The sequence below is a fragment of the Solanum stenotomum genome, chromosome 12 (assembly GCF_019186545.1).
Source record: "Solanum stenotomum isolate F172 chromosome 12, ASM1918654v1, whole genome shotgun sequence".
In the NCBI taxonomy this organism is placed as follows: Eukaryota; Viridiplantae; Streptophyta; class Magnoliopsida; order Solanales; family Solanaceae; genus Solanum; species Solanum stenotomum.
Window position 1 is genome coordinate 39,896,569 of NC_064293.1, and position 21,184 is coordinate 39,917,752.

The window sequence follows — 21,184 nt, forward strand, 5'->3', positions numbered from 1 at the left end:
CCACTTATTTTGAAATGGAGGGACTAGGTAATCAGAATTCACATTTGACCTACATATTTATATTTCCGTCATTGCTCACGACATTATTCCTCAATCATCATTGAAAAATTCGTTAGCGTCTATGTTAAGACTTAAGATAATGATACTCCGCAATCATCAAATTCTGAGTCTGCCTCAAGATATTCTTGTAAGCTTTAGTTTTAAGGGAATATAATAAAGGAAAAACTACTTAATTACACAAACATTCCTACCATATTTACTAATTTTTCCTAGAGTTTGAAATAATTATACATATTGTCCCACGAACGAATAATGTCATATTAGATTTCAAGTCAGATACACTTAGATACATGTATTTTTGCCACAAAATACACTTTCTAATTCAAATACATAGGGAGAGAGGTGAGTGAGAGAGGAAAAGAGGCGAGAGAGAGTCTGTGTATCCTAGATACATACATATCACACTAAATACCTAGGTAGAGAGGCGAGAGAGAGAGGTGTGTGTGTGTGTGTGAGAGAGAGAGAGAGAGGAGGGAGGAGGGAGGAGGGAGGAGAGATATGGGAAATAGGCGATTAAAAGTGTCAGATACATGTAAATTCATTTGGATGTAGTGTATATAGAATAAATTACACCTATTTTTGACCTCATGTATTTGAGAAAGATGTATCTGGACGTGCAAAAGATACATGTATCTGGTAACCGAATTGACATAAATGGTTATTTTGAAAACTACAAAAAGAAGGAAAATTTGTTTGGGCTCTGTAAATGTTGAAATTGAACCAATTGTGTTTGCGGCCCATAATATCAGCCTTAATATGTATGTGGCCCAATCCAAATAGGCCCATTAAATTACACCATTCTCACTTCACCACAAATCCGCATACCCAAATATCCAAAAACCCTAAACCCTGCTACTATATTCTTCCTCACCACCCTATATAATATTCTTTCTCATTTCTATTAAAACCCTAGAAATCCAACCCTTAAACCCTACCTGAAAAATTACCCCCCTCCCCCCCTTGCCGAAAGCCGCCATGACTGACGTTGAGCTCTCTCGTTCAGAGAAGAAGAAAAAGAAATCAAAGTCTGGCAAAAATGAGGACGAAACCCAAACACTATCCACCCAAATTGATGGTGATTTTCTCATCAAACCTCAAAGCTACACCCCCACCATTGACACTTCAGAATGGCCGATTCTCTTGAAAAACTACGATCGTCTCAATGTCAGAACGGGTCACTACACTCCTCTCCCGTCTGGGTATTCTCCATTGAAGCGTCCGCTTGCTGAGTATATAAGGTATGGTATTCTTAATCTTGATAAACCTGCTAACCCATCTTCACATGAAGTTGTAGCTTGGATTAAGAGGATCCTTCGGGTCGAGAAAACGGGTCATAGTGGTACTTTGGATCCTAAAGTTACTGGGAATTTGATTGTTTGTATTGATAGAGCGACCCGTTTGGTTAAATCCCAACAGGGTGCGGGTAAAGAGTATGTGTGTGTTGCTAGGTTGCATTCTGATGTACCTGATGTTGCTAAGGTTGCTAGAGCACTTGAAGCTCTTACTGGAGCTGTTTTTCAAAGACCCCCGTTGATTTCTGCTGTGAAAAGGCAACTTAGGATTAGGACTATTTATGAAAGTAAGTTGCTCGAGTATGATGCTGATAGGCATTTGGTTGTTTTTTGGATATCGTGTGAGGCGGGTACTTATGTTAGGACATTGTGTGTTCATCTTGGGTTGCTTTTGGGTGTGGGTGGACATATGCAGGAGCTTAGGAGAGTGAGGTCTGGGATTTTGGGTGAGAAGAATAATATGGTGACAATGCATGATGTGATGGATGCACAATGGATGTATGATAACTATAGGGATGAGACTTACTTGAGGAGGGTCATTATGCCATTGGAGGTAGTTTTGACTAGTTATAAGAGGTTGGTGGTTAAAGATTCGGCAGTAAATGCTATTTGCTATGGTGCAAAGTTGATGATTCCTGGGCTTCTAAGGTTTGAGAATGATATTGAGGTTGGAGAGGAGGTGGTGTTGATGACTACTAAGGGGGAGGCCATCGCGTTGGGGATCGCAGAGATGACCACGGCTGTTATGGGCACTTGTGATCATGGTGTGGTTGCAAAGATTAAGAGAGTGGTGATGGATAGGGATACTTATCCTAGGAAATGGGGCTTAGGGCCAAGGGCTTCAATGAAGAAGAAGTTGGTTGCTGAGGGTAAGTTGGATAAACATGGTAAGCCAAATGATAAAACTCCAGCTGAGTGGTCCAGAAATGTTGTTTTATCCACCAAAGAGGATACTCTGGTTGCTGGTCTTGCTGCTGCTACTGTGAAACCTGATCCTGATGCAGTGGCTGCTGATGGTGCAGCAGGTGAGGTTGAGAAGAAAAAGAAGAAACATAAGGAAGATGATGAGGAGGCTAACAAGAGAAAGTTGGATGATTTAGATGTATCCCCTGCACCCAGTGCTTTAAAGAAACTAAAGGTAGAGATAGTCGAGGAAGCACTGGAGAAGTCTGAACTGAAAAAAGAAAAGAAGAAGAAAAAGAAGAAAGAAGCTGATGAAGCAGGATCCCCTGATGTAGAGTCCTTGAAAAAGGAAAAGAAAAAGAAGGACAAAGAGAGTAATGATGCTGCATCCTCAGATGAGGAGAAGTCCGAGAAGAAGAAAAAGAAGAAGAAGAAAGATAAGGAATCAGAGAATGGTGATGTTGGAAGTGACGACGAAGGAAGTAAAAGCAAGAAGAAGGAGAAGAAGAAAAAGAAGAATAAAGATGCACAAGAGGAGTAGAGGTGAAGGTCTTCGCCTCAAATGAGTGCTCCTATGTATGTTAAAATGCATGTCATGTAGTTGTTCAAAATTTTGCCGTTTATTCACTTGTTTTGGCAGGAGTTTGTTGCAGCTGAAGTTCCTGATCATAGACGTGCTTATTAGTTAATTAGTTTTACCTTTTTATTTGTTAAGACTTGAGTATTTCAATCCATAAGGCTGTTTTCAATCTTAATTTTGAGATGTTTTCTGTTTTTGCATTTTTATTGCCCTGTAGAGGTCAATAGCTGAATCACAACTAATCAGCTGCGTAACTACCTTTGTTTGAAGCTCTGTATGGTGTGTATAGTTCTAGGGCAGGAAGTTTGCAAGGCGGTAGAAAGATTTTGGCCACTGTTAAGCACTTCTATCTTAGAAGGGCTGTTCAAGTGTTAAACTATTGTTCTTCATTGAATCAATATACTTTGAATTTCAAAATGTGTTTGTTTTGGTTAATACTCAATAGTTTTGAACCCAGATTTGTATAGGTGATAATAATATATGCAACAGAATTTATACATTTGATAGAAGGGAAAACATAGGCATTCACCAAATAAACTAATAACAAAACTGCCGTCTGCCAAATGATCTTCATAACAAACTACAGTTGGATATAAAATGAGCAATCGACGACATCTCCAATAACATAGAAGGGCAAAAGTTATCCATACCAAGAGATTTATATCCAACCAATGAATGCAAGACATGCATCTTCATAAACAAGATTTATCACTTAACCATGACCAAGTGATATGCGTTCTTTAATTTTTGTTCAAGATCAAAATTATTGGTTAAGCCGTTGAGTACCAGTGTGTGGAGATACTCTCACAACTACAAATAAACTGTAAACCAAATTAAGATAAAGCTCTTTACGCTATGCTGAAACACAACTTCCACCACAAGATAACCTTGTTTCTGATCATACAACTGAGTTAAAGGCGTATAACCCCAAGTCGGTGTGGTGGTAGAAAACCAATCACAAATCTGAAAAAATAGAAACTATTAGACATGCAAAGAGGAATTTAATATTTTAAGAAAGAAAAGTAGCTACTGAAATTCATCTTGCAAGAAAAAATTGCTACTGATGATACAAATAACATTTGCCTTACAAGATAGCTTTTTGCATCCAACATTAATCTGACCTTTGAGGTTTATGCTGCAATTTTCCTTCACTTTTTTATGCTGATTAAAGTCCTTAGCATTAGCAAATTTTAGATATATTGAGATATTGCATCCCTTGGTGTTCGATTCATAAAAATTCTCGTAAGAAAAAAAAGAAGTTTTTGGCAGTCACTATTGAAATATGTTGTCATAGAATTTTGCAAAATATTTTACCAGCTCATATTCTGACCTTTTACACTTTACATTTTGCTTTCTCAATCAACTATTACCTTACTAAAAGTGCTCGTGTTAAATACAAAAAAAAATGACTTTTAAAAGAAAAATGTAGTATTTAGATTTAACTCAACTGCTAAAGCTAACTATTGAGAAGAGAATTGTCAAAGACAGACCAGGGGATGATGACACACATGAAGATTGTTTAGGGTGCTAATTCAAGTATAGAGAGATAAATGGCTTTTAAAACATTTATACGTTTAATGGCCTTTGCGAGTTCATCGCCAGTGGCTTAAACGGAGGGAGGCATATGCAGCAGCAAAAAGGCAATTTACCTCACTTCTTGGAGTTTCAATTGAATCCACAACAAAGCTAATGCCACTATGCCTTCATTGAATCAACAAGTCGTTTTCAATACAAAACTGCAAAAAGAAAAATGTGAACCAGGGCGACTGGACATAAGATTGCTACTTATTGTGCATGTGGTTTATGTAGCAACTTCTCAATCAACAGTTAGTTACACTATATTCTATCTGGGCAGAGAGAATAAAAGACAGCATGTGGCATATTGAGCCAAATGCTTCCTCATCACATTCATAGAACTGATAGCTCATTTTTTTCCATTCTTGTAATACTAATCTACCAATCTCAGGCAAGAAAACTATCAAACAGACTTTCACATGTCACTTCATTTCAATACTTCAGAGGTAAGCCACTCTTTGGTAGCGATCAAGTCAGGCAGCACAATGGCACCAGATTTCCTCCAATCGACAGCATCAGCAGTCTTGAACCTGTCTAACAACAAAGCCTGCGTCCCAACACCTCTCGCAGCTAAGTAGTCGTTCTTCAAGCTATCTCCAATGTGAAGTGCTGCTTCTGGTGCTACATTTCCTGCTTTCTTCAAAGCAATCTCAAATATTCTTGGATCTGGCTTTTCAACACCTTCAAGACCGGAGAATACGCCGAAATCCCACTCAGATCCCTGATTTTAGTCACACACAAAAAAGGGTTCACAACTACTTCATGGTTTTTCAGTATTTATGGAAAAGAGATTAAGATCAGCCAAAAATTGTTAGAAGAAGAATGAGAACCATTGTGTATCTACCTGATTTAAGCCTAATGCAGTAAGAATTATATCACGATATCCATACTCAGCATTGCTGACCAACCCAACTGTAACATCCCTCTGGCGGAGCCATCTGAGGATCGGTATAGCATCAGGAAATATTCTATAAGGTGCAGCAGAACCAAAAGTAGCATATATGCGACTAAATATATTCTCAAATGTCTCATCATCATATTCATAACCTGCCTGTCAAACGAAAGGATACTCAATATCAGTAGAAACATAAAATAATTACAATTCAGATCTCAAATCATATGGAAAAGTTCTGAGATTATCTATGAAACTGACAACCAAGATAATGTCATGCACAAATAATACCTTAACAAAGGAATCCCTGACACAAATCTTCCACCACACATAGTTAGGAATCTTATGAGCAAATCCAAAACATGGATGCTTCTTTGCCAATTCTGCATATGCTACTTTAAAACCCTCATCAATGCGCTTATAGCTAGGACATGGCTTCCCAGCAAGTTTGACTGACAAGCAATAAGAGTCACCCAGATCTCCTTTGTAAGCAATAAGTGTACCAGTAATAGCAAGTGTGATGCAGCGTAACCTCTTTAGAATAGACAACATTGTAAATGATTGTACAGAAAACTCTACCCTCTGTGTGTGTTACTATTTCACAGTCCTGCATTGCAATTTTCAGCAATTATGTCATACATATCATTAATTCAGATAAAGAGCAGCCATTGACACTTATACATCATGGTTTTCATAATATAGAACATACATTTTAGATATAAAATTTAGAGGACTACTGAACTGCACTAACCCTATTCACCAATTCTTTAATCCCAAACTACTGAGGATCAGATAAATGAGACCCCCTTGGATGGGAATGTCACATCATATGATGAACAACACCATCAGTTCAGCACGAGAGACAAGATCTTTCTTGTCAAAACAAACTCGTCAACCATTTGATTAATGACTATTTGATAAATCACACACGACTGACTAAGTTCTATTCCACACCAGTTGAATTCAAGATTCATAAACATCACAAGTCAGTTTAGACTAAAAAATAATAATGAGATCATCTTCATATTGCCTCTTCCTAACAACAAGAAAAAAGTAAAAGAGCTGCTACGGCATTAGAAGAAAAACGTCAGAACAAGAAAATCTAACAATTACCTAGATTAAAGCCTAACATTTCATTTTTCAATTTCAAGAATACATACAGGCACAAAATCACTAAAAATGCAAGCTTTTCAATCCAACAATGGCTTCATTTGTGTGAACCAAAAGCTGTTGTTCATCTTTTACACAAAAAGATCAAATCTTTACACAAGAAATGAGAAAATAAATGGATTAGAAGCATACCAAGAATTTGAAATGGATGAAAAAAGAGAAATTGTTTCAATGAAATCGTTATCTTCTCAAAGTAAAATCAGTTTATTGAAGCAGTTTTTGTATATTTAATGCATTTTCTCCCTCTGTGTCCGTTTTATAGTTAACTTTTAAAAAAATATTTGCACTGAAGTCCTTTAGGTTTGTTCTTATTACCTTTTGGATCTTGTATCACAAATATTTTGTACGTATTAAATTTTTTTTTTTTCATTTATTTATTTACTTTAGAATAATTTGATGGAACATTCTCCCAATAGTTGGTTTTAAATGAATATGAAATAAGAATTATTTGTCTAAATTTACACAAAAATAGTGATACTATGATAATAATCAGCAGTTTAAAAGAAAATTTTATAAATGAAAGATCATAATTTAAAAAATGTAGATCAGTAATTGATTCTATTGAATATTGTTGAAGGATGAAAAGGGCAAAAGAGTACTTGTTTGTTGGGAAATTAGTTAGTTATAACTTATACTAACTATATTAAAAGTTAATTGAACATTAGTTTTTTTTTATTCTTTAACCAAGTTCGCTATGGACAAGGGACTGTGTTTTTACTCTCGCCATGTATACAATCAGACGACTAAGAAATATGGGTTAACCGAATATCAATAACCCAATAGTAAATTAAATAATTATATTTATACCATTTGACATATAAAGTTTGGTTTCACACTTTTTGTTTCTGATTGTCTCAAATTTCGGTTATTCTATAATGTGATAGTGTTTACTTTTAAGTAAAATGCAATCTGTCAACTTAGGTGCATTGTTCATTTGGTTTGTCACCTTATTTTAAAGTGATTTTCATTTTTTTGGTGTCAAATCTTAATGGTTAAACCAATAACCGATAAGTCAATATCTTAATGGTTTAGCATGTCTACAAACCAATAGTTGCCTTTGTTTGAAGTTGTCTGGTGTGCAAGTAATATCTATAGTTCTAGAGCAGAAAGTTTGCAAGGTGGTAGAAAGATTTTAGTCTCTGTTTAGCACTTCTATCTTTGAAGGGCTCTTAAACCACTGTCCTTCATTGAATCAATATACTTTGAATTTCAAAATGTGTTTGTTTGGCTTAATACTCAATAGTTTTGGACCCAGATTTGAATATGTTGACAAGGAAAACAGATATATAGGTGCTAATATATGTGCAATAGAATAAAGTTAGCTCTTTGATAGTAAGTCATGATGAATATAGTTATTTCTTCTTGTCATTCTAATATTATGCAGATACAACGGCATCTGGCATATTGAACTAAATGTTTCCTCATCACATTCATAGAACTCATAACCATTCTTGTAATACAAATCTACCTACCATTATAGGCAAGAAAATAATCAAACAGGACTTTCACAGGTCACTGCATTTCAAATTTTCAGAGGTAAGCCATTCTTTGGTAGCGATCAAGTCAGGCAGCACAGTGGCACCAGATTTCCTCCAATCGACAGCATCAGCAGTCTTGAACCTGTCCAACAACAAAGCATGCATCCCAACACTTCTAGCAGGTAAATAGTCTTTCCTCAAGCTATCTCCAATGTGAAGTACTTCTTCTGGTGCTACATTTCCTGCTTTCTTCAAGGCAATCTCATATATCCTTGGATCTGGTTTTTCAACACCTTCAAGACCGGAAAATACGCCGAAATCCCACTCAGATCCCTGATTTTGGTCACACACAAAAAGGGTTCAACTACTTCATGGTTTTTCAGTATGTTTGGAAAAAGATTAAGATCAGCCAAAAAATGTTAGAAGAAGATACAATACAGAAAAATGAAATGAGAACCACTGTGTTACCTGATTCAAGCCTAATGCAGGAAGAATTACATCCTGATACCGATACTCAGCATTGCTGACCAACCCAACCGTAACGCCCCTCTCGCGGAGCCATCTGAGGAACGGTATAGCATCAGGAAATATGCTGTAAGGTGCAGAAGAACCAAAAGTAGCATATATGCGTCTAAATATTTTCTCAAATGTTTCATCATCATATTCATAACCTGCCTGTCAAAAGAAAGGATACTTAATATCAGTAGAAACAGAAAATAATACAGTTCAGAACTCAAATCATAATTCGACAGCCATACTAAAACGCTCTGCCGCTGTTCTATAATAAATTGAACAAATGGCTTCTGAGATTATATATAAAAATACTGACAACAAAATATCCCAAAATAATGTCATGCACAATACCTGAACAAAGGAATTCCTGACACAAGTCTTCCACCACAGAATGTTAGGAATCTTTTCAGCAAATCCAAAACATGGATGCTTCTTTGCCATTTCTGTGTATGCTAGTTTAAAACCCTCATGAACCCGCTTATAGTCAGGACATTGCTGCCCAGCAGCTTTGGCTGCCATGCAATAATAGTCACCCAGCTCTCCTTTGTAAGCAATCAGTGTACCAGTAACATCAAGTGTGATGCAGCGTAACTTCGTTAAAATAGACATTGTAAATGATTGTACAGAAAACACTACCCTGTGTGTTACTATTTCACAGTCCTGCATTGCAATTTTCACCAATTATCTCATACACATCCTTAATTCTGACACTTATAAACCATGGTATTCCCAAATAAATGTTTAACTCCATAATATAACACGTACATTTTCAGAAGCAATCTTATAAGGACACAAGTTGACCAAGGAATCCACAGAATGGGGTTTCATTATCCCAAATAAAAATCAATAGACACCAGTTCTCTCTCGAATGAATTTTATGCAAGTAGGGACTTCTGCTATTAAGATGTTCTTATGTTTAACTTGCTCAAGAATTGTAATTGGAAGGGATGTAATTCTAAGATTATCTAAGCATATACTAGTTCCAAATTGTGCCAACTAGCGAGTGTGAGGAGCTCTTATGAGGGGAAAATAAACTGAGATCGCTCCTCAAATATCAAAGTATAAGACCATGTCAAGTACAAATTATGAAACCAGAAACTCTTCAACACACAAAAGAAAAAGAGCCTGGTAACTGGATCCGGAGAACAAGATAACTGATATAGTTGCTTATTTTAAGTACTACATAAACTTCACAACTTTCAAAGAAATGATACAATACCTTTGCGTTAATCAAAAGAGGTGGGTTCTAGTCCACACAAATTGATATGAAAAAACCTTTTAGGGGCTGGCGCCTAAAGCTCAGCAAAGTAACCCTAACAAATGTTTGAAGGAAGACTTCTTATAAGTGTTTAGAATGACACTGGAAGCCACATCCATCCTGCCCTTTTTGTTTGGTGGCTAAGCTATCATCTTAATTCTGCATGTATGATGGACATTTCCTGTAACCTTATCATAACAATCATCTCTACGAGAACCAAGGGGCCAATGGCAATATTTTAAGACATCAAAGAAGATGGCCGAGAAATCTACCATAAAATAGACATTATCTCCATGCTAAACTTTATACTTCAAATAAATCTATGTTACGTGGACTTTCAGTTGCCTTGACATGCCTAGATTGAAAACTTGGTGTTAGTCCATCTAGATCCTTCAAGATACACGTAGAATTTGCTAACTTAGACCGGCTAAATGGATACTTAGTGACACATGAATCAAATATATCAGACCTAAATCCAGGTAATATAGGACTGAAAATTCTCATATATACACACACAAGAATATCTCCTAAAAGGGAAGGAAAAACGAAACAATCTAGGATGTTTGTAACCTTGATGCAAATGCATGAGTTCACATAGACATGGTATGAGCAGAAGGAACCAATAGACCAGTTGTAGGTCGATCTATGATCCAAATGTTAACCTTATGCACAGAATCAGTGAACCTGAAAACTACTCTATAACCCTAGTTTTCGTCTAAGATTATGCATTCCTCAGGAAATAAGTACCAGAAGATAAACTTATGAATAGAAAATATTCTGACCTGAAAATCCAGCAGTCAATTTAAAATTAGTTGCAAAATCACAGAAGAATCAAATTCCATAATTGATTAACCCATGTTCTGCCACTTCTTGGTTTTTCCTAAATACCAAGGGGCAAAATCTGATGCCTTACACAACTGATCATGTGGACGATTATTTCAGAGATATTTGTTTAAAATAACAAACATATCAGCTATGACAGTGATTTTAGAAGATATAAAACACCAAACATCTCTATTGATGTGCCACTAAACATCCACTCATCATCAAAACCTATTTAAAGACAGATAAACCCAAAAAGTTTGCACTTAGTCATAAACCTGCAAAGCTTCAGGTTTATAAATCCTGAACCTCAGTGAACCTGGCCAAACATCTCCATACCATAGATCAGTTTACATATAAAATTTAGATGACTACTGAACTGCATTAACCCCATTCACCAATTCTTCAATCTCAACTACCAAGGATCACAAAAATGAAGCCCCTAGGATGGGAATGTCACATCACATGACAGAATAACACCATCAGCTCAGCACAAGAGACAACTAAATCTTTCTTGTCAAAACAAACTCGTCAACTATTTGACTAATGACTATTCAATAAATCACACGCAACAGACTAAATCCTAATCCACACCAGTTCAATCCAAAGTTCAGAATTATCACAAGTCAATTTAGACAAAAATAAATAAATAAATAATAAGATCATCTTAATATTGCATCTTCCTTTTCTGTAAGTGGGGTTCATCCAAAATGTGGTAATACCAAGAAAAAAGTAAACGAACTGCTAGGGCATTAGAAAAAGACAACATTTAGAACAAAAAAACAATCAGCAGCAGATGAAATCAATCAATCAATCTACCTTACCAAATTAACTCAGAAAGAAGCCTAACATTTCATCTCCAGGTTCATGAACACACACATGCACAAAAATCACAAGAAATTCAGATTTCTGAAATCAAATATGGCTTCATTTGTGTGAACTCAGAAGCTGCTAGTCATTTTAACACAAAAAGATCAAATTTTTACGCAAGAAATAGAATAGAAGATGGATTTGAAGCATACCCAGAAGCTGAAATGGATGAAAAAGAGAATCGCTTCAATAAAATTGCTATCTTTTCAAATAAAGCTAGATTCTTGAAGCAGTTTATGCATATTCAATTCATTGTGAAGCCTATTTTAGCTTATTTCCCAGATACAATTAAATGCATTTTCTCCTGTGTCTCACTTTTCCCATTTATATAATTATCTTGAAACGCATATTTGCATCGAAGTCCTTTAAGTTTGTTCTTTTTACCACAAAAGTTGTTGGCACTATTTTGTAAGTAGTACTCCCTCTATCCTATTTTATGTGAGATAGTTTGACTCGGCATGAAGTTTAAAAAAAATGAAAACTTTTAAAATTTGTGATCCAAAAATGAATGATAAAAATTTGTGTGGTTGTAAATCATTTTATTACGGATAAAATAGATATTTTATAGTTAAATTGTTATTTAATATAAAAATGTGTCATTCTTTTTGGGATTGACTAAAAAGGAAAGCACGTCACATAAATAGGGACAGAGGAAGTATTAAATCTTTTTGTTTTCCCACTCAGTGTTCGATACTCACATAGAAGCTCGATTAAATTTGGATTCATATCGAAAAGTCTCACATTGAAGATAAAGAGCTTCTTAATAAAGGCAATTACCGTTTTATTTTTCATTAGAATATTAAATTGAACATCTTCCCAAGTCCCAATAGTTGATTTTAAATGAATTATGTCTAAATTAACAAACAAAAAAAGTCGTGATTTAACTATAATAATCAATAATTTAAAAGAAAAAATCTTACTAACAAAAATTTGATTATTAAAATCTTTTATGATAATTTAAAAAATTGAGATCAATATTTAATTAATAATGATGCTTTTCTTCTTCTATGGAATGTCATTAATAAAACATTATTCTACTTTAGTTACACACGTAACTCATGGAAAAATATAATAAACATTTCACATGATTTTATATTTGTGGAATAACTAACTCATAGAACGTGCATGTCAACTACTATGGTTTCACTTGATTGGTCTTTCAATAGAGTTAATCAATGTATTAAAATTATCTCAACATGATATATCATTTTATTGATGATTTAAATAAATAAAAATTATTTATTTAAATTGAACTAAATTAACCTTTTAATTTTTAAAAAATACAAAATAAAAACATAATAAGTAAAATGAAATATATAACAACTTTTATATTACTAATTCCTCTCCCAGTATGTAAACCAAACGATTCCGTATAAGTTAATTTTGCTTTTACTTTGTGGAAACTAATTAAGTATTGAAGTGTACAATTTCTTGAAAAGGGGTGTTTCTAAAAAGTAAAATTCGAAAAGTGAAGGGCACGTCTGCAAAACTTCTCGATAAACGAAGCAAAAGAAAACCATGGACGGAGTTTCTTTTCCAGTGGATTTTGTATTATTTAAGCCTTTAATAGCATCTGGATTTTAATAGCCTAAATTACTTTCACACATCAAATTTGTTTCTATTTTTTTAAGGGATATTCGGTATTTATATTAAACTTTGATTAAATTTAAATTTGTGTAGAAAGTTCCACATTATGGGTCAAGTTGCCTAACAAAAATGACTTCATACTCAGGAAGACTCAAATCAGAGATCTTTGATTAAGGATGAATGAGTACTTGTATTAGATGCATATTGTGCACTTTAATTCCTTTGCTTTCATTATCGTTTTATTTTTTTATATAAATTTTTTGATATTATATTTTTAAATTAATTTTAATATATAGTTTTTAGTCAAAAGTCTATCAAAAATAAATCTATTTATTTTCATAAATAGGAATACGGTTGTGTACACAACATCCATTCCAAATTTGTTATGAGATTATACTAAATATATATTGTTTATATGTACAAAAAATAATAATTCATTTTTATAATAATTTTTTATTTTATCTTTATTATAAGTATTTATAATCGCATAAATATTATATATCTTCCGTCTTTTATACTTGTCCTTCGTTAATTTGACACTTTTCTTAAGAAAAACTTCATTCATCTCAAATTATTTATCATGATTATCTTTTACACGTCACTTGTAAAATTAATTAGAAAGATCTTTTGACTATTTTAGTCTTATTTTTATTACCTCCCTAATATTTAATTAAAAAGGTCTTTACTAAGTTCCTTTTTAATTTAGATCAGTAAATTTGAACCAAAAAGTACATTATCATGAAAACTAAACTCATTAGTCACTGGCCTCTGATTTGATTTCCTAACTAAAATGGTCTGTTAAAGCTAATGGTAAAATTCAATTCATATGTGATTAAATAAGTGGCTCTTCCATTAAAAGTTAAAAAAGAAAGAGAACTTATATATGAAATATTTTTCTATAATTTATTAGCAGTCAAATTTAAGTTCACTTTAAATTTCATACTCTAGTAGAATGACCTGTTAAAGTCAATGATAATGTCCAATTTACATGTGATAAAAACAAGTGGCTCCTCCATTAGAAGGGAAACAATAATTTAAAACAAGTGTCTATTATCATTCCGATAATCCTCCATTAGAAGTCAAAAAGAAAGAGAATTAAAATGCAATTTTTTTATTATAATTTATTCATCAATTTAAGTTCATTTTGAATTTCAGTATCCAAGAATGACTTGTTAAAGCCAATAATAATGTCTATNTTAATTAGAAAGATCTTTTGACTATTTTAGTCTTATTTTTATTACCTCCCTAATATTTAATTAAAAAGGTCTTTACTAAGTTCCTTTTTAATTTAGATCAGTAAATTTGAACCAAAAAGTACATTATCATGAAAACTAAACTCATTAGTCACTGGCCTCTGATTTGATTTCCTAACTAAAATGGTCTGTTAAAGCTAATGGTAAAATTCAATTCATATGTGATTAAATAAGCGGCTCTTCCATTGAAAGTTAAAAAAGAAAGAGAACTTAAATATGAAATATTTTTCTATAATTTATTAGTAGTCAAATTTAAGTTACACTTAAAATTTCATATTTTTCTAGTAGAATGACCTGTTAAAGTCAATAATAATGTCCAATTTACATGTGATAAAAACAAGTGGCTCCTCCATTAGAAGGGAAAAAAGAATTTAAAACAAGTGTATTATCATTTCGATAATCCTCCATTAGAAGTCAAAAAGAAAGAGAATTAAAATACAAATTTTTTATTATAATTTATTGATCAATTTAAGTTCATTTTGAATTTTAGTATCCAAGAATGACTTGTTAAACCCAATAATAATGTCCATTTTACCATAAGTGGTTTACATAGACGTAACAAAACAAGTGCTCCCTTAAAAACTAGAAAGAAAGAAAATTTAAATACGAAATATTTTCGATAATTATTCAAATAATATTCATCAGAAGTAAAAAAGAAAGAGAACTCAAATATAAAATATCTTTCTATAATTTATTGAATCTAAAAAATTAACTCCATGTTCTAAAATGGCATGTTGACGCTGATGATAAATTGATAGTATCCATTTTACTATAGGTAGTTCACATCACATGTGATAAAACAAGTGCTCCATCAGAAGTAAAAAAGATAGAAAACTTAAATATTAGTATATCTTCTATAACCTTTCACATAATCCTTCTCTAAAAATAAAACATAAAGAGAAGTTAAAGACAAAATATTTTTCTATTATTTTAATTCATTTTGAAAAACCAATTAAAGCCAATGATAATCCCCAAAATACTCCGTCACAAGTTAAAAAGAAAGAAACCTTAAATAGGAAATATTTTTCAATAATTATGGATAATTATCTTTCATTTTAAGTAAAAAAAAGAAATAGAACTTAAATAAGAAATATTTTTCTATAATCATTTCGTATGCGATATTTACTGGCAGACTAATTTAAATTTTATGTTACATAGAATTAATTAATTATGAATTTGTGAATATAAGTATATTATTTACCACAAAACAAATTAAAAAGGAAAAAAAAAGAAGAGAAACTTGGTGGGCTATAGCCCAAATATAAAAGGGGTAGAGTGCTCCGGTTGAGCCCAACCCAATTATAAAGAGATGGGCTTGACCCGAATTTGACTTGGATCTGTTGCTTCTTCTTCAATGGCAGTCTCAATCATCCCCACCTTAAACCCTTGAAAACCCCAGGAACTTAATTGAAAAGATTTGCCAAATTGATAGCTAAATTTTGTTAATTAGGGTTCAACTTCCACATGTATACTGATCAGTAAGTGGTAAACAATGCATTATCTTAATAGTTTCAAGCGTGTCTCCCAGATGTTTGATAAAATTCCTGTGAGAATATTTCAAGATTTTGATCCAATTGAACATACATTTGTATGTAGCATATTACATGATTTTTGTTTTGTTTTCATATGTTAATGTAGAAATGGTGGGAGAGGATAAAGCTGAGCTAGGGGGTTTACTTGAAATTCTACCCCCTGTTGAGTTCTGCTGTATATATGGTTCTAAACTCCATCCCAACAACAAAGATGAGGTTTTTTCTACTTCTTTCTGATAATGAATTCCACTTATGGTTTTGTTTGATCAAGAAGTTCTATAAAATACTGCAATATTACATTACTAACAACTTCATTGCTAGACATCTATGACAGATTACATAATTGGAGTATCTGATCCTCGACAATGGCATTCTGAGGTAATTGCTGAATTTTAAGCAACTCTCTGTCCATCTTTGTTGTCAAAATCTAATGTCTTTCTACAATCCAGAATCTAAAATTGAACAAGGATCACTATGCTTCATGTCTCATTCGCCTTGGTGGAGCAAGGATGGTGCTATTTCCTTTCTTGAATTAACTTTGATTTCCCTCATTTCTTTGCTACTTCATATATGTTTTCCGTGATAGTCTTACATTTCAACTCTAACTAAAGAACAATTTACTGTGCATTGTGTCAGATAACTGATATTGCAAATGACATTGGTGTTGGCGTACACTTCAACCCATTTGTGTCTTGCAACAACAAGGTATTGACCATTTAATGAAGATGCACTTTCTATTAACACATTAGTAATTTCACATTAAGTAACTTTTACAGATGGTCAAGTATGGAGTTGTACGGATGCATGACTTGATTCAAGACATATTGGGATGGGAGAGGTTCTATCTCAGCGGTCGTTTGCAGAAACCAGTATGGCTTGTTTTGAACTGCTATTTAAATAACATATTTTACAAAGGACTTTGGTTACAGTATTAGTTACATTGTTAAGGACCGTTGAATGAATTTAAGTCTGTTAGAATCTTTTGCAATCCTTTTGATCCTGTTAGTCATTATTGTCGTACTTCCAAGTCACATGAATTTAATTTCTGCTGTAATGAATTAAATAAAATTGATGGTATCAGGAATAGGTCTTTATCTATGACTGACTTTCCTGACTCACTATAAATACCTATCAGTCAAAGAAGCATGAAATCATCATTTAAGAAGTAGCTTGATATATGATGTTAGCTTACACTCATTTGTATAACAAAAGTGACAAAAACTTGGTAATGTTTGTATTCACATTAAATGTGGTTAAATAAGCTTACGTTGATTAGGATAATATCCATGAGTTCTTGTCTGTTCTCTTTGCCGTAGGATCTCACTTTGGTGTTACCTAGAGATATAAGAATAAAGAGTTATCATAATAACTTTGTATTATAATCCTATCTAATATTTCCTCCCAAAAAAATTATAATCCTATGTGGTATCGATGCTAAATAAGTGTACTCGGGGTTGCTCAAAGTATGTCATAATATAATTGATTCTGGCTTGAAACTCTATGTATATCTCAGCCTGCATTTTCTTACAAAACAAATTAGCATGTGCTTTTGATATTTGATGGCACACCACTACTAGCTTTTAAGCTCTCACTTCTATTAACCTGAAAATGAAAAATCCATTCTGTCATATGGAGACATGAAAAGTCAAGTGAGTGCGTATGATAACTTCTTGTATCCTCAAAGATATTCCTAACAGAAGCAGTTCACTCAGACATTTCTTGTGAGTGTTAAAAAGAAGAACTTCAGTTGGAAATATTCGAATGAGATGCTTTGTTTTCTTCTGTGTATGTCTGCGCAAAGATTTTAGACTTTAACAAACTTGACATTTGACCACCAAAGCTGTATGTTGCATCAGATTTACAACTCATTGCAAAATGGAACCTGCATCCCCTACTCCTGTCTGGTTTTTAGTTTCCTTCTTAATCACATTAGTTTGGTGGATTAATACCTATTGCTTAATTTTTATCAGACATTTATATGCTTTCTAGCTGGGCAGTCATGGGCTCATGGCTGAAATTCTGTGCTTCCTGAATAGAGAGTTTAAGTCTACTGTGGACTGAAAATATAGAAATGCTCCTGATAAAAAATATAAAAATATATAGAGAGGCCGTCTGTTTCTCTATATTATATTATATGATGCATTCAACAGATATCGCTCAACTGATTTTTAGTTTCATACTCAGCTATAGTATTCTGAATTTCTTTATTGACTCCATTTTTGCTTGTAGTGGTGAGTCTGGTGACTGTCCCTCAGCCATAACTTACATTTACTTCTAACTCAGGTGAACATTCTTATGGATAACTTGGATATAAAAAACGTGAACAGCGTGAACCTGAAAGCTGCAACTTCTGCTGCTCTTCTCCTTTTGCCATCAAAATTCACGGAGGTTAGTCTCTTTATTCATTTCTGATTTCTTGTCAATTAGTACAGGAACATAACACATGCCACTTGGAATTTGGTGTTTATGCAGGAAGATTTATATGCCAAAATTTGTAGCCTCTCATATACAGGTGACTTGCGTATGCTTTTTGCAGAGGACAAAAATAAGGTAGATTTGACATTTGAGTGGGCCTAAATTTTAGATTTTTGTGGCCCTAACTGTACCACATGAAAGTATCACTCTACATATAAGTTCATAGTGTAATTGGGTAGTTTCTCAATTTTTATAGTTTTATATTACTTCCAGCAGATCAATGAATATCAATTAATTTGTATCTCATATCTACAGAATATCCTTTTTGGACTAGAATTTGAATCTCAACTTTTAGCATAGTATCCCATAGTGCATATGCAACTTTCATGCCACATTAAGTGATTGAATTGATTCTTCCATTCTGTGTACATGAATTTCTTCACTGTGTATTGACCCAGGTGAACAAAATTGTACAAGGACAGTTCCATTTATTTGAGGAAATGTATAAGCCATTTCTGGAAGAATATGAGGCCAAAAACTTGTTGAGATTTTCATTAGCTGGTGATAAGCAAGTAAACATATTTCAGGTCTCTCTCTTTTCTAAAGCTTTGTCTCTTGTTGCTTCCTTGACATGGTTAATTGTCCTGAATGATGCTGATAATTCTTTATTAATCAATGTGTCTTAATATGGGAACATATTTATATCGACGATAAAACACACTTTTTCTACTGAAGCATAAATAATCAGTATGGTGTGAATGGGTGATCAAGAATATACAGCATGAGACATGCTAATGGGGCCCTTATGTTGTTGCCTGTTATTTACATTTCTGATGGTAATTTTCTGACTTTGAATGGTAACCTCTGTGGTCAGTGAAGTTCATCTTTCTATTCTGAACATTTCTCAAATAGCTTTGAAGTCATTTGCTTTCACGACTTGTCAAGTAGAGTTTTGGGCATCACAAGTTTCCTTGCATGAAAATTAGTTAGTACTTTTACATGATTACAATTTGTACACTTCTCTGTTCATTGAATCAATCTTGATCTTTGATTGCTTTCTTAATTTTTTTATATTACTTTTGGTAATACATCTATATGAGATTCTTTGACTACACAAGCACATCTTTTCTTTCTGATTGATCCAAGGAGATTGATATTGATTACACCTCTGTTGAGATATGTAAATAGGAAAATCAAGGTCAAGTTAATCTCAAAGATTGACATCTTTTAGTGTTATCCAAATCAGGATTGTGGATTATCTGCTGCTTCCACCTTGGTTTCTTCCCTTCCTTCATCAATCAGAAGTGAGATGGCCATGAAACTTGGAGATAAAAGAATTCTGGATGACTCTGGTACGTAAATCAACTGCAAAAAGAGTGAGTTTTCTGGAAAGAAAATAATCTTAAAATTTTTCCTGTTCTTTCAGATTTTTTTTCTTGTTAGTAGTTCCTGTTGAATTGTGTCTAACTGCCTCATTAGTGAACATACACTTCTATTTTAATTATTTTATGTCTGTAACTCTCACGCTTAGCTCCTGATACCGTGTTGAATTGTGTGCTTGTCTCATCTCTAGAGAAAAGTTACTTCTATTTAGTTATATTAATTGTTATGATAAGCTCTTCTAATGTTCCCTCCTAAGCTTAAGCAAATCATCTCACCTATGCCATATTTTCTTGTAGGTAGAGTTAGACAACAAGTAGTGATTGGTTCAAAAGAACAGGCTGCTGAGTGCATGAAAAGGCTAGTTAGACGTAAGGTTATGTTTTCTAGCACAAGGCAGGCTGTTGCAGGTTTATTGACTGCTGGTGCTGTTCATGGAGTCAGATATGTTGCAAACAAGATGCACAAGGCTTGGAAATCTTGGGTGTAATTGTTTCGTTTTTTTGGGTGGCATCACGTCTTTTAACTGCTTCAGACATGGAGATATAGCCACAACCACGGTTACACCTAATGACATGCGGTTCAACCATGGAGTCCTTAGCATGGATAGACTTTGCCGACTCTCCTGCTGCATTTTCAAAATAAGCAAATAGAATAGAGGGGGAAAATAACCAACAACTCATCAAAAAATTTCTTCTGAAAGTTTTCTGTTCACTTGTATCTTTTCTTTTATTTATTTCAAAGGTGGGAAGAGTTCTTCAGGGAAGGTCAAGCTGTTGTATGATTTAGAACATCCTAGTGTGCCAGTTTTAAAGAAGTTAATCAATGGTTCTAAAGAAAGGAATTGCTATTGTTACTCTATGTGTGTGTATTATTTTTTCCTTTTCACAGAGAACACGTAAAAGTGTTCCAAGGTTCATGAATTGATCATCATGCTTCATTAGGTATGTTTACATCTCCACATTTATTCATTTAAGTGTGATTTCCTTCTATTTCTTTCTTATGTTTTTCCTTGGAATTTTCTTCCAACTCTGATTTTCCAGTTAACTTCAAATTGGAGCAAGTTGAGCAGAAGGTGGAATTGTTCAAATTTTATCTCTGCCCCCAAAGGGTCAAATTGAACACAAGGTGCCAAGTTTCTGAAGAAAGTAAATCTCCTCCTACTTTTGGAGTTAATGACCGGTGGAGTATGGCATAATAAGAAAGCTAACCATCAAAATCTTCAGTTTGTATTTTCCTTTTAACTTGTTCAAAGTTTGGCACATCACCATGTCAATACTAACAATATCTTCTAAAAGCATCAAAGTGGCTTTATTGATTTTAATATTAAAGATCAGTTGCTTAGTTTTAGGACAAAGGTATGAACGCATCTCATTAATTAAGCAAGGATAGATTCTTGAAGAGAACCAAATCTGCAGTCAAAAGATGATTACTATAACGACACAGTATCAGGAGTATGTGGATATGATTCCAATAATGTTGCAGAAATCCTTCAGTACTGCACGTGACTGGTGATATAGGCCAAAAAGTCCAGCCTGTTGCTCTTCCTAGTTCCAGGCTAATTAATTGACAGACTGTCCTATCTCTTTCGACATAAGACTTAT

At 33.6% G+C, this 21,184-nt stretch overlaps 4 protein-coding genes across 7 annotated transcripts; 2 read left to right on the forward strand and 2 right to left on the reverse strand.

Moving 5' to 3' along the window:
• The first annotated feature begins 984 nt into the window (after positions 1 to 984).
• LOC125848847 (H/ACA ribonucleoprotein complex subunit 4) lies at positions 985 to 3,010 on the forward strand. The gene has a single exon (XM_049528790.1). The coding sequence runs from the start codon at positions 1,036 to 1,038 to the stop codon at positions 2,794 to 2,796; it is 1,761 nt and encodes a 586-aa protein (XP_049384747.1). The 5' UTR covers positions 985 to 1,035; the 3' UTR covers positions 2,797 to 3,010.
• Positions 3,011 to 4,805: 1,795 nt separating this feature from the next.
• Positions 4,806 to 5,854, reverse strand: LOC125849025 (uncharacterized). The gene is made up of 4 exons (XM_049529004.1): positions 5,747 to 5,854; positions 5,594 to 5,707; positions 5,255 to 5,461; positions 4,806 to 5,131 (listed from the first exon to the last, which is right to left on the reverse strand). Exons 1-4 carry the CDS (start codon positions 5,852 to 5,854, stop codon positions 4,838 to 4,840), a joined length of 723 nt encoding a protein of 240 aa, XP_049384961.1. The 3' UTR covers positions 4,806 to 4,837.
• A 2,020-nt stretch (positions 5,855 to 7,874) lies between these two features.
• Positions 7,875 to 11,718, reverse strand: LOC125849024 (uncharacterized). The gene is made up of 4 exons (XM_049529003.1): positions 11,566 to 11,718; positions 8,815 to 9,123; positions 8,419 to 8,625; positions 7,875 to 8,283 (listed from the first exon to the last, which is right to left on the reverse strand). The coding sequence occupies exons 2-4, from the start codon at positions 9,070 to 9,072 to the stop codon at positions 7,978 to 7,980; spliced, it is 771 nt and encodes a 256-aa protein (XP_049384960.1). The 5' UTR covers positions 9,073 to 9,123; positions 11,566 to 11,718; the 3' UTR covers positions 7,875 to 7,977.
• Positions 11,719 to 15,541: 3,823 nt separating this feature from the next.
• LOC125849164 (uncharacterized) lies at positions 15,542 to 20,864 on the forward strand. 4 transcript variants are annotated; one of them, XM_049529187.1, is made up of 12 exons: positions 15,542 to 15,731; positions 15,892 to 16,001; positions 16,107 to 16,163; positions 16,235 to 16,297; positions 16,422 to 16,490; positions 16,562 to 16,654; positions 18,069 to 18,173; positions 18,258 to 18,335; positions 18,659 to 18,787; positions 19,447 to 19,552; positions 19,880 to 20,524; positions 20,624 to 20,864. In XM_049529187.1, exons 2-11 carry the CDS (start codon positions 15,894 to 15,896, stop codon positions 20,068 to 20,070), a joined length of 999 nt encoding a protein of 332 aa, XP_049385144.1. In that variant the 5' UTR covers positions 15,542 to 15,731; positions 15,892 to 15,893; the 3' UTR covers positions 20,071 to 20,524; positions 20,624 to 20,864. The 4 variants fall into 4 exon arrangements, with proteins under 4 accessions (XP_049385144.1, XP_049385143.1, XP_049385145.1 ...); XM_049529186.1 differs by having other exon boundaries at positions 15,585 to 15,799; XM_049529188.1 differs by having other exon boundaries at positions 15,585 to 15,738.
• The last annotated feature ends 320 nt before the right edge of the window (positions 20,865 to 21,184 follow it).